This window comes from Protopterus annectens, chromosome 13.part0, assembly GCF_019279795.1.
Source record: "Protopterus annectens isolate FY-2018-M chromosome 13.part0, PAN1.0, whole genome shotgun sequence".
Classification (NCBI taxonomy): Eukaryota; Metazoa; Chordata; order Ceratodontiformes; family Protopteridae; genus Protopterus; species Protopterus annectens.
The window spans coordinates 916,957,332-916,975,655 of NC_056747.1; the positions used below are offsets into that span (position 1 = coordinate 916,957,332).

Here is an 18,324-nt window from a genome sequence, read left to right on the forward strand (position 1 = left end):
CCCTGGGCCTTAGAAACTCGGTAGTTTTCGAAAGAACTGTAGACGCGAAAGAAGTCTGTCTGTGTCAAGTATCGGTAGTGTGAAGTACTTCCTCTGAAGCCGGTGCGTGCTCAGCGGCTCTGGACCCATCCAAGGTGGACCCATCCAAGGTAGAGACATCCGCAGGATCCTTAGTCTAAGAAGAGTCTCACGGCATACTGGACTCCGAAAGGGTCTTGGTAGCAGCCTGCGAATCCACAGAAGTAGACATTAGAGGCTGCAAAAGCGCCTCACTGAGGACTGCAGAACTGACGACTAGCTTAACGGAAGCGTCATCGGTAGTCTTGGACCTCTGCGGTTTGCCTCTGTCTTCACTTTTTTTTCGGAAGATCTGTTGTTGGATGGCTTACCAAAGCCATATCAGAATTTGAGGACTGAGCGCGAAAATATCTAGCTACAATAAGGGCCTGACTACGTATAGTTTTGGCGTTGAACAAAGCACAAAAGCGACAGCGGGGGGACGTCATGGTCTGGGCCTAAGCAAGTGATGCAATAATCTCTGTGTGACATTTACTTTCCACAAGCAAGACAACTGTTAACTTTTTCTGACATCGGTTAGAGCAAGAAAAGTATCCCCAATGGGGTACTTAGCTTTATAAGACTTCAACTTCAATTCGGAAATGAAAAACTCAGCGGCTCACTGGCACTCGTGCGAACTGCTTCTGCTTTGGGTTCCTCAGCAAGAAAGACTGATGTAATCACTTCGGCTGCCTGATTTTATACCACTGACGACCTGACGTCATTCCTGGAGCAACAGCAACCGATGTAGAAATACTAAGCCTCCGGTATTCAGGCCGACTGAGGAGTACCCTGACAGGGATAACCCAAATGTGATTACTGCAACAGTGAAACACGAAGAACATCAGACAAAAAAACACAGGCCTTGCAAAGATGACGGCCAATACCACCAAACAATGAAAAAACAGTCAAGTAGTGGACTAACAGCCCTGCTATATATTAAATTTTAAAACGCTAATCAAATACACAACTAATTGTAGAAAGGAAGGAGTAAAATAGAAAAATAATTTCCACTTAGCTAAGAGCCAGAGTAGAAGTCACCCGATCTGCTTGAGCGGCAAACGAGATCTAGGTAATCTTCCCTGAGCATCATGGGATAGGGTATAGCCTCGAGCAAGTAGAAGCTCGAGCTTTTGAATTAGACAGAGTCAGAACTGATGCTCGGTTCTGAACCCACCAGCAATGAATAAAGGTGAGATAGGACAACATAAAATAAATCTTTCCCTCTAAATCCATTCCCTATTCAGACTAGGAATAATCAAAAACAGAGAAATTTGGTTTGCTTTTACCAGAATATCTACAATGTGAGTAAGTGATTGCTTTTAACAGAATATCTAGAATGTGAGTTAAGAGCCTGAGTTAACCCCAATAAATCTTCCCTGTCCAGAGAGACAGGAGAAGATAAGGGTTTAACTTTCTTCTTTTTGCAAGTAAAATTCACAGAAGCAACCCAGTCAGAGACCTCATCCAAGGGAACGGCCATCTTGGACAAGCTAGAGAGAGCATTCTTCACTCCTTCAGAAACAGACTGACTGTGGGATTCTCATTGACAGTGCATTTGAAAAAACCCAAGTTCACATGTGTTGCTGAAATACTCTGCACTTCTACTTATTATGCTTAAATGCAGGAGTAGCTTTTACAAAATTACCCTGATTAGTGGGTTGGGAGGGTGGCTTAATGGATAAGGAGTTTGCCTTACAAACACAAGGTGCAGGGTTTTGAGTCTCACAAGGGATAACTGGCTAGGCTTAAAATGGCTCGCAGGGGCAGTTAGCCTAGTACTAAACTATGAACCTATGAATAAAAAGTCACCCAAGGTAATTGCAAGTAACAGCTACAGTTACTGAACTCAAAAAATACATTTGCAGCATCTTAATTTTCCTAATGCCCCTCTCCTGGCACACCCCAGCCTGCAAACCTGCATAGTTCCATAATCAAAGTTATGGTACTAACCTGCTCAAAAATCATGATCATCATGGCCAGAAAGGCTCAATATTGGTTCAGGTCATTAGGCCAGTTAACAAGCAAATAAGAATAGTCCAGAAAGTGCTTAAACTATAAACCACTGAATCAATAAGGAACAAAATCAATATAAACAAATCTTGACAGTAATGTGGGTATTAGTGAGGCTGCCAAAAAGTAAATGCCTGCAAACCTTCAAGTCTGCATATACAATGCATGAAATATATAGCTGTTAAAAACTTAAAACAATTACCAAGGCATTGGCTATGTGTCACAGAGTGACATGCACATCAGTCAAACATCCAATAAACAAACTGCAAAGCTAGCTAGCTATAAATACCTGGATTGATACACCAAAATTGTTGCCATCTTCTATTCTTGGAATTAGTAGCTGAACCCACATTTTAACCTAGAAAAAAATGTTTTAAATTAGGAAGATCAGTTTCAAAAGTGACTGTACTAGTCATACAAACCATAAGAACTGCATAGAAATTTCAGTTGTGTCAAGAATTTGCCACATTTGTTGAAGTTCAATATGTTCACTGTTGCAGTAGTGATAAAGAACTTACCATAATGATAGATGTCATCCTCTTCTCTGCTGCAGTATTTACATAAAGGAGTTGCCTGCTCAGGCAACCCAACGTCGGCCAGTATATCAAAGTCTTTTACTACCGTAAGGTATGTCTGATCTAAACTGCTATCGGATGTAGGCCATAAAAGTGACGCACGCATGCACCATCATCAGTACATCCAAGAACAGAAGGAAGTGGGGAAGGAGAGTAGGACAGAATAATGCAACAGAGAAAAGAACATCTATCGTTATGGTAAGTTCTTACACAACAATTCTATGCTCGTCTTTTCATCTGTTGGAGTATTCATTACATGAGGGAGAATACCAAAGCGGGGGGGGGGGGTGGATAGGTCTCCTGGGAGGTCTAATGTGGGGGGACGACTTTGAGGAACTGTTTGGCCTGAAATCTGGAAGCAAGAGGATGTGTAAGGGGCAGACATCAAGAGACAGCTGACAAATGTGCTTTTATTGAGGAGTAAACTAAGCTAGCATTGAGCAATTCACACAGATATAAAAGAACCAAAGGGAAATCCTACCATAAGTGGGTCCAGGTTTTTAGCAAAATACCAAATAGAAAATCTCTTCCATTTGGAAAGATAAGATTTCTTTATATTGAGTTTCATGGCCTCCTGCATGACTTGAAGCACATCCTCAGAGAAAAGGTGTCTAAACAGTATCATGGCTCTTATCCACAGGGTCAGCTGAAGAGTTTCCCAGTGTGGGTGAATGAAGAAGCCCTTGTTCTGTATGAGCAAGTCCACTCTGAGTTAACTTGTGATGACTGCCCTTGGCTAGGTGCAGAAGGGGGAACCAGTGGTGTCTTGGCCAACAGGGAGTCACCAGCAAGATTTTTGGTCTGTCCTGTTGAATCTTTAGCAGGACATTTGGAATGAGTGCTAGGGGAGGGAATGCATACAGAACCTTCCTGCTTCCATGGAATTGATAGGGTGCCCACTTTCCATGGCTGAGGATGTCACTCTCTGGGACAAAATACTGGAAGTTGTTTGCTCAGACGGGAGGCAAACAAGTCTACTTGAGGAATACCCCACTGGTGGGGTATCACATTCCTATGAAGCAACCGTTTGTGGGCTTGTATTGTGGATCTGCTCAGTGCATCGGCCACAGAGTTCTGACTGCAATGGATGTAGACCACATGTAGGAAAATTTGAAGTTGGCATGCTAGTTCCCAAAGTTTTAAGGTTAATCGACATAGCAGGTAGGATCTTTGCGTCCCCCCCACCCCCGCTTGTTTACATGCCACAGAACAGTCACATTCTCTGTGTAGATTTGCAGCAGTCTTAACAGAAGGAGCTGGAAGGGCTGAAAGGCTATCAGTGCCTTCATCTCCTTTACATTCATGTGATCCTTTCCTTGACAGGGGGCCCACTGTCCTTGAACCGTGTGTGGGCCCCAAAGCTGCCACCAACCTGTATTCAAAGCATGTGTGCAGAGGTCCTGATATGGAGGGAATGAATGAATGAATGGTGAGTCCTGGATTTATGGGCAGTAGCTGCATCCACCACTGGAGCTCCTTCTTGAGACAAGGTAGTAGTAGGACAGGAAATTTCAATGGGTGGGCATGTTGAGTCCACATGGCATTCAGGAACCATTGGAATTTCTACATGTGCAGCCTTGCCAGAGGTAGCATAGTGATGGTGGAGGCCACCAATCCTAGGATTCTGAGAAATTGTCTTGCTGACAAACGGTTTAGGGGAAGGATCTCTGAGAAGACTTGACAAGAGCTCCTGAGCCTTTTGTGGTGGGAGAGACGCTACAATTTTGTCTGTTTGAAATCTGCACCCTAGAAAGGAATGATTTTGAAATGGGACAAGAGTAGATTTATTGAAGGTGATTGTGAATCTTGTGTGTTGCAGAATAACCATGGTTGAGTAGAGGCTGCTCCCCCAGTTCCCTCCAGGGTGTTGGCCTGGAACAGGAGATCGTCCAGGTAAGGGAAGATCTAAATGCATTGCAGTCTGCAGAAAGTGACCACTGGAGCTAAAGATTTTGTGAAGACTCTTGGGAGCTGTAGAAAGACCAATAGGCAAGGCAGAGAATTGAGAGTGCCAGGATCCCACAGAGAAACAAAAAAATTTCCTGAATTTGGGATGAACAGGAATATCTATGTATGCATCCTTAATGTCTATGGACACCAGGAAGGCACGTGGGAGGATAAGAGGGTCTGAAGAGTTAGCATTCTGAAGGAAGGTGCTGAGAAAACAAAGGTCTAGGATGGCTCTCCACGGCCCCTCCTTTCTGGAAACCAGAAACATGCAAGAATAAAAGCCTGTTCCTTTTTGAGGGGTGGGCACAGGTTGCATTGTACCCTGGTCTAGCAAGTTTTCCAATATCTGTGGGGAAAAAGGATTTCTGGTCTGCTGGAGGTTAAGGGACACCCCTGAAGAGAGGCATAGTGTGTCAAACCCTAAACTATCCGTATTTGATAATGCTCAGGACCCAGGCAGGAAGGGACAGGGGTAGGCGTAGGGAGAGGGGTGATGTTGCAATGTAGTCCTGAGCAGTAAGGAAGAACAGCCTGTTCTATCAGGAAAGGACTGCTTAGCCACATGAGAAGCAGCTGAAGATGCTGAGAAGTGATGCGGTTTCTTGCTCCTCTTGGAGGAATTGGGTTGTGGGGTCCGGGATTGCCTGTGTACAAAGACCCGTTTTTCCCAGGATAGTTTCTGTGAAATTTAGGAACTGGAGAGACCAGAATTTGTCTGAGGTCTTAACTCCTTGCTCTTTTCCCGCAGAGACTTGAAATGATGGTTTACCAAATAAAGCGGAGTAGTCAAGGAAAGCATCCATGAGTTTCACCTTGACGTCCTCAGGGAGGGGTTGAAGCCTCAACCAGGCGAACCTTCTAAAAGCGGAGGATGAAGAGCAGCTCTGGAGGGTAGCCTCAACTGCATTGTAACTGCATCTGATAAGAGTGCAGGGCCACCTGACAGGATGCAGCAATAAGGGAAGATGCCAAGGCTTTGTTCTCGGAGTCTGGCAAGTCAGACACTATCTTGGACAATTGAGCCATGAATTCCATGGAGTACTTTGTCATGTGGGTCTTGTAATTCAAAGCCCTGAAGGCTGAAGTTGTTGAGGTGCAAATTTACTTACCCAACCTCTTGAATTGCCTACTGTCCTTGTCCGAGGAGAGAAGAAAAGGGATCTCAAGGCTTTATCAGAACCTATTGAGATGACAGAGGGGTCTGTCACAGGAGCTTTAAAAAGGAAATTACAGTCCTGAGGCACTTTACAATATTCATCTGGCTTCTTGGGGGGCCAGAGGCTGCAAGTCAGGCAGTAGGGATGTGGAGGCAAAGGCATCCAGAAAGATAGGGGTGACCGGAGGGATAGCTGAAGGACTAGGGGTCTCCACCTGGAGGAGGTCATAGTATCTCTTCTGGACCTCAGACATTTGAAAGCTGTCCCATTTAAAGTAGTCTCTCATTTCTGAGATGGTTTCACCAAAAGAAATCTCCTCCAAAGGGGAGTCCATCCCACTGGAGTCTTCCTCAAGGGAAGCATAGTCCAAGGGACAAGGGATTTGAGAGGCGTAAGCTAAAGAATCATTGTCCTCATCACAGGAAGAATCTTCCCCTGAAGTAGCTTGTGCTCTGAACCTTTTTTGGGGGGAGGTAGGACAAGAGAGAGGAGGGGGGAACCGGAAGTAGGCCTCAAGGCCATGAAGGCCTTGAAAAAAACCTGGGCAAAATTTTGCCACTCTTTTTGAGGGTCTGGTGGAGGTGAATAATGTTTGGTTTTCTGTTTTTTCTTTGCAAGAGTGTCCAGCCAATGTAAAGAGGAAGGACCGGACATAGGCCTACACTAGCAAATCTGATGCATGTTCCTCACTACAATCAGAGTGATTCTTCTAGGGCCTTTCGACATGATTCTTGGTTCCCCCATGGACATCTGGACCAGATGTCCGTGAGGCCTCTCTGGACGTGCCGGTGCCTGGTTCTAAGGCAGCCTGTAAAACTGGCTCGGCCTGTGGATCCTGATCCTCAATGGAATGCGTCTCTGGGCTATCATGCACCTCAGGAGACATCTCCAGGGAGAGATGCAGCCTCTGCTTTAGCCTAGATCTGTTAGCCTTCTGCTTAAGTAGGCTCAGTCGTCTGGTCCACAGAGCCCTCCATCAAGCTTTTACCTAAAATTTTCAGATGCTGGTTCTCTAAATAAACAGCGAGGGATGAAAGCGGCTACAGAGGGTTTTAGGCATGTACGACTGACAAATAGAACAGTTTTTACGGTCGTGGTGGGGCTAGAGAAAGACACTGGAAGTGGCTGTCCTTGTGTGGAATCTGCTTTCCACACACACACTTCCCCTTCTTGGATGACATTAACTCTCAACCAAGAACACAAAAACAGCAAGAGACAAATAGGTTCCCCAGTGGGGCACTTTTCTTTACTGCAGAAAACGATTCTGGCAGCAGAGCAACATCCAGGAACTGGCAATCTGACTGGCGGCAAAAGTCCTAAGGATGGTACACGTACATCACTTTTATGGCCTATGTCTGTTAGCAGCTTATGTTACACGTACCCTTCACCACAAGACTGTAAAAGACTTTGGTAAACTGGCCAACGTTGAATCACCTGGGAAAGCAACTCCCTCATGTAAGAACACTGTAACAGATAAATAGGACAGTCTGAGACGTCTGCCACAGAAGACCTGATGTACAAAGCTGGACTTCCAGAGCTCAACAACCTTCCCCTCACTAGATAAGGCAAATGGACTACTGCCTGGACATCAGCCCCAAAGCTCTCTCTCCAAGTTGTAGGTCAACTTAATAACAGAGGGCAAATTCTTAGGAAGGGAAGGGAAAGGAAAGGATATGAAGTACCCAATCCCAACCCCAGAGCAAAAAAAGAGGGAGGGAAATATTACTGCAATTGTGAACAAAATCTGTCATCTACAATCATGTTAATTTCCTAACACAACCATACTGTGTTCGTTACCCTCACTACATCGGAGCGACTCCTCCAGGTGCAGTTAACTCCTACAGATGCCGCTAGGCATCAAATATTGCTTGCTCATATCTGCATCAATAATTCCAAAACCATGCTATGTACAAGGTTTTAAAACATTTTGTTTTAAAGCTTACACAATGGCAAACTTAACTGCATTAATATTTGACCTCTGTCTAGTGCAGATAGAAATATTAACTGTTTTTATGATATTAATTTACATAGGTTCATAGGTTGGTACTTGGCTATCTGCCCGAAGGCATATATTAGCCCAGCCACATTGTGCGGTATTCACCGCCCCTTTAGTAGTTCCCTAGACCCTTGAACTAGCAGCTAGTACCCTTGGCCCCAATCTAGTAGTGCTGCTGGTGTGATCCCCAGTGTGAACTTTGTTACCCATCCATTCATCAAGTTTCCTCTTGAAGAGTGACAGTGAGGGGCTCTGTCTTATGTGGATCGGGACCCTGTTCCATAGTAAGGGAAGTCTTTGCGAAGGGAATCTATCCCTCCAGGATGTTCTATTCATTGTTGTGTTGAGGCTTATATCCCTAGAGCGTGTAGCTCAAGTAGATTTGGTTTTGCTAAGATGGAGCATGTTCAACAATTCTGGGTTGGACATGGCTCTGTACGTTAGACAGAGATTGCCTCTGAGAAAGCGGTATGCAAAAGAGAACAGTCTTAGCTTTTTCAATCGTGCTGCATAGGGCAACTGTTTGAGGCCAGTAATCCTCTTGGTTAGGTACCTATGTGGTCTCTCCAGCTGCTGGAGATGTCTAGCCAGGTACATTCCAATTGGAGCATTGTACTCAATAATGGGTGGGATGAGGGAAGAGTAGAGGGGCACCATTACATCCTTAGATCTTGATGCGAACCCTTTCATAGATATAATTTTCAAATTTTTCTGAATATCTCAACAACCAAGTAACAGACAGAACTACTTAGCCTTACATAGAAAGTTCTCAGCTAGATTAATAAAATGTTGCAGGTAGTATGTGTGTAGTATGAAGGTTTCTCCAAACACCATTATATTGAGAGACTTCAACTACCCAAATATAGACTGGGAGCATTACTCTAGCTCCAACACCCTAGCCCAAAGGTTCCTAGAATTTATAAACTCAAATGCTATGGAACAACTTGTTACCACTCCCACAAGAGGGGAAAACATACTGGACCTGATCATCACCAACATGGGGACTCTATGCTCCAGACCAGAAGTGTATCTCTCACTGGTAAGATCAGACCATAAACTAATCTCACTGGATATTCACATCCCGACCCCATCCCCTGCCCAGAAAACCACAGTGAAAAACTTCTCTAAAGCAAATTTCACACTCCTCAAAACCGAGGTGGAATCCTACAAAGCCCCCAGGCCTGTGGAAAATACGGCCCAGACCGCAGAATCCTTTATAAACACATTCTATGAACACCTTCAGGAATGCATGGATCATGCAATCCCAAATAAAAAGTACAGTTTTGTACCTACCATAAATGTAGATGTTCGAGGATTCCCTTGCTGCAGTCCTGACAATAGGGTATAGTCCGCGTCCCAGTCGGCCCGAATACCAGAGTATAAGGCTGACGTCGGTCATGGCGCCCTAGACTGACGTCAGTACGTCAGGGTACTAATGCGCATGACCGGCGTCATTTCCTCAGTCTTTTCTTGCCCCAGATGTCAGAAGACCCAAAAGACAAGTCCCAAAACAACCTGCACCAAAAACATGTACAATATATACAGTAATATATACAAAAATATAAGCATGTAAACTCACCTACACAACCACCCTGAAACACAGAGGGAAGGAGGGAGGGACTGCAGCAAGGGAATCCTCGAACATCTACATTTATGGTAGGTACAAAACTGTACTATGTTCTTCGTCTTCCCTTGCTGCAGTCCTGACAATTGGGTAGAATCCCAAAGCAGAGGTAAGGGAGGCTGGCAAATTATAAAGTAGCAGGAGCTGACAACATGCCTTGTAAAACAGCTGTGGCAAAACCAGCTCTAGACTTAGAGTATATAGGCAGGTGATAATGCCTAGAGAAAGTATGCACTGAACTCCAAGTAGCTGCTTCCAGAATATCCTTAGTTGCCACCTTAGAAATGCTGTTGAAGTGGCAGTAGCCCTAGTGGAATGAGGCCTAATCCCAGCTGGAACCTGTTTGCCATGATGGGAATAACAAAATGCAATGCAAAAGCCAATCCACCTAGAAATAGTTTGTTTTGACACAGGCTTGCCCTGTGAACTCAAAACAAAAGAAACAAATAACTGCTGAGACTGCCTAAAATCTTTAGTCCTGCTCAAATAATAATTGCCTGTGTACATCTAAAGTGTGCAAAATCTTTTCCCCTTTATTTTGAGGATCTGCAAAAACGTAGGCAAATGAATAGTTTGGTTTAAAGCCACACTAGAAACCACCTTAGGCATAAAGGAAGGATTAGTGCGTAATGATACCCTGTCCTTATGGAAAATCAAAAGGGCTCTACTGCCATAAGGGCCTGCAACTCAGACACCCTTCTTGCAGAAGTAATAGCCAACAGAAAAGCAGTCTTCCATGACAAATATTTCAATTCAGCAGTAGCTGCAGGCTCAAAAGGTTGTAGAGTAAGTTTTTCCAACACAAAATGGAGATCCCAAGCAGGAGTAGGAGCTCTCGTGGGGTCTTATATTCTTTGCCCCTCTAAGAAACTGCTTGAACAAAGGATGCGAAAACAAAGGTGGGTCACAATCATAGTGAGCTGAAATTGCTGCAGCATGAATCTTTATGGAAGAGAAGGACAAACCTTTGTCCAATAATTCAGTAAGATATTGAAGAGCCACACTCAAATTAGGCTCTGAAATCTCCAAATTCTTTGCTGTACTCCAAAATAAAAATCTCTTCCATTTTTCGTACACTCTCCTAGTACTAGGCCTTCTAGCTTCCATAATCACATTTAAAACTTGTTGAGGAAGCTGAGACCTACCGTGCTTCAACACAGAATATGCCAAGCTGTGAGATGAAGAGATTGAAGCTTGACATTGAGCAGATGACCGTCCTTCTGAGATAACAGATGAGGAATCAGAGGTAAAGGCCATGGAGGCTTCTTTACAAGACTCCTTAGAAGTGGGTACCAGTGTTGCGAGGCCAATCTGGAGCTATCAAAATCATCCTTGGCCTGTCTTGTCTGACCTTTAGTAATACCTTTGGAAGAAGAGGTAGAGGTGGAAAGGCATAGACATGAAGGTTTTTCCAACTGAAAGACAGAGCATCCACTTTCCAAGCTGTGTGATGAAACCCTTTGTGCAATACTTTGGCAGCTGGTGGTTTAGTGGAGAAGCGAACAGATCTATGTCTGGAGTTCCCCAGGACACTGTCAATTTCTGAAATACATGAAGATCCAGTTTCCACTCGTGGGGATCCATGATTTGTCTGCTTAGTACATCTGCCAGGGAGTTCTGTGCTCCTGGCAGAAACCTTGCCTGAAGAGTCAGTTGCAGGCTTAACCCAGTCTCCCATAAAATCATTGCTTGCCTGCATAGAGGATAAGAATGTGTTCCCCCGTGCTTGTTGATGTACCACATGACAGTTGTGTTGTCTGTCAGAATCAACACCTGCCCTGGAAGAAGTAACTCCTTGAACGCCATCAATGCAAACTGGACTGCTAACATCTCCTTCATATTGATATGTAGATGCTGTAGTCTGGCAGGCCACTTGTCTTGTATCCACTTTCCATTTAGATGAGCTCCCCAAGCAGTGTCCGAGGCATCTGTCGTTAAAATCTGACTCGCCTCTGGACGGGACACAGAGAGTCCCTTGTTTAGGTGACATTCCTGAGCCCACCACAAGAATTCCTTTTGAAGGCAAGGTATTATTTGAATGACAGTGTCCAAATCTTGGCAGTGCTGTGTCCATACATTGAGATACCATTGCAGCTTCCTCATATGCAGTTTGGCATTGGGAAGCACCAGAATACAAGATGCCATGAACCCTAATGCTTGAAGGACTGTCCTTGCAGTCAGCACGGACTGATGAGATAGGTGATGGAAGTAAAGTGACAGATTCTTTTGTTTGTCCGGGGTTAAAAGGCCATCTGGGCTGCTGTATTCAGTCTCACACCCAGAAAGCACATGTCTTGAGAGGGTACTAGACTGGACTTTATTTCGTTCACAGAATACCCTAGGCATCTTAGCACTGCTATGACATATTCCAGATGCTGTAGAAGGTGTTCCTTTTCTTGAGCCAGAATCAGGCAGTCGTCCAAGTAAGGATAGATTTGAATGCCTTGAAGCCTGAAGTAAGCTATCACTGGAGCCAGAACCTTTGTGAATACTCTGGTAGATAAGCCAAAGGGCAATGCAGAGAACTGATAATGAAAATCTCCAGTTCGAAACCTCAGATACTTTCTGCAACTTAGCCTTATAGGCACATGAAGGTAAGCTTCCTTGAGATCCAAAGTTACCATCCAGTGATCTTTGCCCAGCAGAGGTAACAGTTGCTGTAACGTCAACATCTTGAACTTGGGAATGTCCAGATAAGTGTTGAGGATAGATAAATCCAAAAGTGGTCTCCACGTGTTCCCCTTCTTTGGCACTAGGAACAGGCGAGAATAAAATCCAAGCCCCTTTCTGATACAGGGACTGGCTGAATGGCCCCTATCTGGAGTAACTGAGAAATTTGCATGTGAGCCTCTTTTCTTTGTGGAGGAGGAACATCTGGCATGCCTCTGAAAGGGGCATTGTGTGGAAATAAAATCTGTAACCGTGATGAATGATATCCAGCACCCATCTGTCTTGAGTGATTAAATCCCAATTTTCTTTGAAAAGAGACAATCTTCCTCCCAAAGGAGCTGCCAGACGAGGGTCCACTGGCAGCTGAAAAGGCAGGTCATTGGTTCTGCAAAGGACTGACCCCTGCCTTCACCAGAAGTCTGAGCAGGCGAACTGTCTGATCGAGGCCTAAACGAACCTTGAGCCCTGCCCCTACCACGTCTAGACCTACCCCTAGACTGGGAACCATAAGCAGGATATGTCCACCCCTTAGCAGGCCAATTTCTACTAAACTTGGAGGCTGTACCTGCAAAAAATCTTTAACAGTCTGCATAGACTTAGCTTTGTCCTCCATTTTCTTTAAAACTGCTTCCACAGGCGGTCCAAACAACACATCAGACTGTAAAGGAGCATCCAAAATCCTTGTTTTAACATGCTCAGCCAAATTCTGATCCTTCAACCAGGCATGTCTGCGAAGAACAGAACTAGTAGCAGCCACCCTCGAGGAGGCCTGAACAGCATCAAAACCACACTGCAAAGAATGCTTACCCACTTGTTCAGACACATGAGCCAAATCCAGCAATTCTTTACACTCAATACCTTCCGCCAAAGCATCCACCTTAGATTTCAATTGTGAAAGGAGATAATTCTGATATGTCAGCATATGAAACTGACAATTCAACGCCCTCATGGCCAAAGTGGAAGAAGTATATACTTTCTTACCCCACCTATCCAAAGCCCTTGCCTCTTTATCAGAGGGTACAGGATTTTTAACCACATAAGCTTTAACACCTTTAGGCCCCTGAGAAACAGTTTCTGGGTCCGCCCTGGGACTCTTAAACAAATACTTATGAGCTTCGGGCACCCTATAATACCTATCAGGCTTAACAGGAGCAGGAGGCAAGGAGTCAGGGTTCAGAGAAGCCTCTGCAAAACATCCTCCACCACATTCAACACAGGAGGAATAGCTAAGGGCCTATGCTGAGGCAAAACAAGAATTCCCTAAGCCTTTTCTAGAGTCAGAGTAATCTTGGCCTTCCCATTTAAAGTGCTCCCTCATGGAGTGAAGAGTCTCTGAAAATGAAAAATCCTCAGGAGGAGAAGCCGAGGGTGGAATCAACCACATCAGAAACAGAATAAGTCGGAAACTCTTGTAAGCCATCCACAGAAGACACTGCAGCCTGTGAACACTGTTCAAAACTATCAAACTCCTGTTCCACCCTAGGCCTCTTATCAGGTGGGGCATAGAACCTCTAATCAGAGTAATCAAATCTTCTGCCATTTTGAGCATATGTTTCTTAGGCACAGAGCCGAAATGCTGGGAGGCCCCACAGAAACTGAACTTGGCCTACCTCTAAAAGAAGCTTTGGCAACAGAAGGAGAGGCCCTAACTACCTTGGGAAGAGAGGGAAGAACAGTTACCTGAGGAGCCCCCTCAGCCTGGCCTACCTCCTGAGGGGGCACATCCTGTAACAGTAAAGTATCTGCCTGAGACCCCACTGCAACTCCTGGCAAAACCTCCGGCCCCTGAGCCTTCCAAAGGACCGACATCCGGGGCTGCGGTTCCTCCCCTAGGCTTCACTGTTTTATCTTTGCGCTTCTTGGATGAAGCAGGCCGGAGCATCCGGCGGCATATTATAATTGCAACGTTCCCAAACACTAACCTAGCACAATCAAGCCTCCTCTTAATAGTGCGCTTGTTAAATCTAGCACAAGAGCGGCAACCAACAACGTCGTGCTCAGGCCCTAAACAAGGTATACACAATGTATGAAAATCCTTATGCGGTATCTGCTTCCCACAAGAAATACAGTTATTCACTTTTCTGACATCCGTTTAAATACTGAGGCAAGAAAAACCAAAATGTTTTAGCCAACTCTGTATTCGGTCTGAAACTCCGGTTTCGGAAAATCTCAGAACGCCAACCTGCACTAAACTGCTTCTGCATCGGACCATGCGGCAAAAGACTGAGGAAATGGCGCGGTCATGCGCATTAGTACCCTGCAGTCTAGGGCGCCATGACCGGCCTCTGGTATTCGGGCCGACTGGGATATTGTCAGGACTGCAGCAAGGGAAGACGAAGAACATCCAAGACCCAATCCTCCAAAGGCAGACGTCCTGTCTGGTGGACCCCAGCCATAAACAAACTATACAATAGAAGGAGGAAGCTCCTACATGATAGAGCAAAATCCCAAAAAGGGAAGGCATCTCTGATCAGTATTAGCAAAAAACTACGGGCACCCATAAAAATAGTCTAAGGCCAGCTTTGAGAGAAAAACTGCACAGGACACCAAGGATAATCACAAGGCTTTCTTTAGTTATGTTAGGAACCTGGGTGGGAATTCCCAGATATGCTCAGAATTAGTCCAAAATGACAAAAAATACACCTAACCCACAGACATTGCCAACATCCTAGCTGACAGGTTCAATGCAACCCCCTCCCCCCATCAAAAGGGCAAATATCTATCCCAGCAGAGTGCTGCCCCCCTGACATCTCAGATGCTCAGGTAAGAGCTGCCCTCTCCAAAGCAAAACACACAGCATCAATGGGACCAGACAGTGTCCCGGGCTGCGTCCTACATGAACTCCAAGAAGAGCTAAACCCAAACATATCCTACATGAACTCCAAGAAGAGCTAAACCCAAACATAAAACTACTGTCCAATCTCAGCCTTACTACAGGATATGTACCCAAAGAGTGGCGTACAGCAACAGTTGTCCCTCTCCACAAAGGTGGTGCCTCAATGGATCCTGGAAACTATCGCCCCATAAGCCTGACTAGCTTCGTCTGCAAAGCTATGGAAAGGATCATCATGGAGATATTGGGGACCTACAGACACTGGATCCTACCCAGTTCGGCTTTAAGGGCAGATCCTGCCTCTTAAACCTGGTTGATTTCTTTGAAACAGTCACCAAGGCCATTGATGAGGGGAAGGTGGTCCACACAGCCTACCTGGACCTCACAAAAGCCTTCGATACAATACCCCACTCAGGCATTACAGATAAGCTCACCAGCTTAAATATAAACCCCTATGTCACTAGATGGGTTGCAAACTGGCTCAAGGACAGAACCCACATGGTTAGAATTGCTGGAGCCATGTCAGACTCCAAACCAGTTACAAGTGGCGTCCCACAAGGCTCAGTCCTGGGACCTCTCTTGTTCGGTATATATTTCTCGGAGGTACAGGCCAACACGGAAGGACGGTGGCTGACCAGGTTCACAGATGACTGCAAACTGGGTGCCATAATCGACTCTCCAGCAGACACAAGCATCCTCTAAAAGGGCCTCATAAAAACAGACAACTGGTGCCAGAGCCATGGCCTCAAGCTAAACGCCAAAAAGTGTATAGTCATCCCCTTTGGCAAAAACAAAGTGCCCACAAATTACCACATAGGTGGTAATCCGTTAATCTGGAAGAAGTAATTAGGGACCTGGGGACCCAAGTTGATAGCAATCTCTCATTTGACAACCACGTGGCCAAAGTGGTTAGAAAAACATTTTATATAGCCCACCTAATCATGAAGGGATTCACATCTAGATCAGGGGAGGTCATCGTGCCTCTTTACTCATCCCTCATCAGGCCCATAATTGAGTACAATGCCCCTTTTGGGATGTACCTTACCAGACACCTGCAGCAACTGGAAAGACCCCAAAAGTACCTCACCAAGAGGATCAAAGGGCTCAAACAGATGCCATATGCTGCCCGGTTAAAGAAACTCCAGCTCTACTCAGTGGCATACCGCCTGCTCAGAGGCGATCTGTGCCTGACGTATAAAGCCATGTCCAACCCGGAATTAATGGACATGCTGCACCTCAGAAAATCAGAAAATCCAAATCCCATCGAGCTATGCGCTCGAGAGACTTGAACCTCAGCATTGAAATAAAACAGGACATGCTGGAGGGACAGATTCATAACCCAGAGGCTCCCTTCACTCTGGAATAAAATCCCAGTCCAGGTTAGGCAGAGTCCCTCATTGACTCTCTTCAAGAGGAATCTTGATGAGTGGATGGGAGATCGTAGGTTTACCCCGGGTATCACTTCTGTGTCACTGTTGGACAGAGGCACAGTATACTAACCTCAAAAAAGGGCATAGCAAAATTAATTTAAAATGGGTGGCGAAAGCCAAACACACTCTGGCTAGGCTTATAAATGCCCTAGGGCAGACAGCCTAGTATGAACCTATGAACTTGAGTGGCTGCTGAGATACTGTAAGTTGTTTTCAAAATATTGCAAATGTAACAGTTAATGTGTTTACTGTGACTTATAAAATTCTGTTTAATACCTAAAGAATACTACCACTATAAAATAGTTTGTGCTGAAGGGTTTGCCATCTATACTTTAATAATGGCTATGGTTCCAGAGATGCGAACATTTATTTGAAATGTGAGGACAATTTGATTATGTCAAAAGGCTAAGGCCACCCATTAGAAGTTACAGTGCAAACTTTCTGAGTTCCATTGGAGGGAATGAGTTACACAGTTTACTGCTGTAGTAGTAGTAACACTAGAAAAGGTTATTAAGGCTTACAGAGCAGTGAGTTGAAAGCCCTGAGAAGGTGAGGACTGTAGCAGTACAGCCTTGTAGGATGGCCAAAAATCCTGCCCAAGCTCTAGAGGTAATGCTGAGGTTATAATACTTGAAGATGTGTATAGATGACCAGACAGTGTTTTCCAAAATGGACTGTAAACTGGTTGTCCTGTAGGAAGGCAGTAGTGACTACTGTGAGTCTAGTGGACTCCGCCCTCATGTCCTGGACAGAGCAAAAAAAGCAAATGGAATAAGCTAGTGATTTACAGATTCTACTGGGAAACAGGCCTCTTTCTCCTTATCCTTTTCAAAGGAGATGAATGAATAATATGATTTTCCTTTTTTTCCTCAATTCTGCCAAGGAAAAACCTCAGTTGCCTATGTACATCCAAGGAATTTAAAAATGTTCCGCCTTATTTGAAGAAAGAAAGTACAGTTGTGTACACTAACCATAAATTTAGATGTTAGAGTGTATTCACTGTTGCACTCATCACATCTGGTTTATCCCTGCCACTGTAGCCCTCGGCCGGCCCGAATACCATAGTTTTAGTATTTCTCCGTCGGGTGCTGTCACTTGAGGACTGACTTCAGGTTGTCAAAGGTATAAAGGAAGGCATCAGACGCCATTACATCAGTTTTTCTTGCCCTAACCTGTCAGGAGCCCCCAAAGTAGGAGGCCAGGCTCGGGCGGTAGAACCCCACCAGTGGAAAATAAATACCAATATGTCCCTTTTAAGGAAAAGGGAATAACAAGGAAAAAAAGGAAGAACAAGAGAAAGGGGGATGGAGAGAGGGAAACCAGGACTGCAACAGTGAATACATTTGAACATCTACATTTATGGTAAGTGTACACAACTGTACTATGTTCGTGTTTCATTGTTGCAGTCATCACATTTGGGTAGGCTCCCAAAGCAGAGGAAATGCGTGGAGGCAGTCCAGGAAGCTAGCAGCTGGCTAGCATGCCCTGCAAGACTGCAGAGGCAAACCCTGCCCTGGACTTGGAGAAGACAGGCAAGGTGGTAATGCTTGGTAAAAGTATGAACAGATGTCCAGGTAGCAGCCTCCAGGATGTCCCTAGTGGGGACTCCTCTGAGGAAAGCTGCAGAGGTGGGGACTGCTCTGGCGGTGTGTGTCCTGACCCCCTTGAAGGGAGGCTTGCCATGCTTTTTGTAGTAGAAATGGATGCAGTGTGCTATCCACTTGGAAATGGTTTGCCTGCAGACTGCTTTGCCTTCTGCCCCAGAAGCAAAGCTAACCAGCAATTGATCACACTTTCTGAAGGGTTTAGTCCTGTCCAGGTAGTATCTGAGCTGTCTGTGCATATCTACAGAGTGGAAAATCCTTTCCCCCTTGTTTTTTGGGTCAGGAAAGAAGGTGGGTAAATGGATGGACTGGTTGAGAGCCACACTGGACACCACCTTGGGCATGAAGGATGGATTAGTTCTGAGGGATACCCTGTCTGCATGGAAGATGATGAAGGGTTCCACAGCCATGAGTG

At 45.1% G+C, this 18,324-nt stretch overlaps 1 protein-coding gene across 1 annotated transcript in view; it reads right to left on the minus strand.

Moving 5' to 3' along the window:
* Window positions 1–18,324, minus strand: part of PSME3 (proteasome activator subunit 3) — a 425,070-nt gene that overhangs the window by 42,435 nt on the left and 364,311 nt on the right. The window contains exon 3 of the mRNA XM_044054678.1: window positions 2,360–2,428. Within this exon, the coding sequence (XP_043910613.1) occupies window positions 2,360–2,428 (69 nt within the window). The remainder of the gene's footprint in view (window positions 1–2,359; window positions 2,429–18,324) is intronic.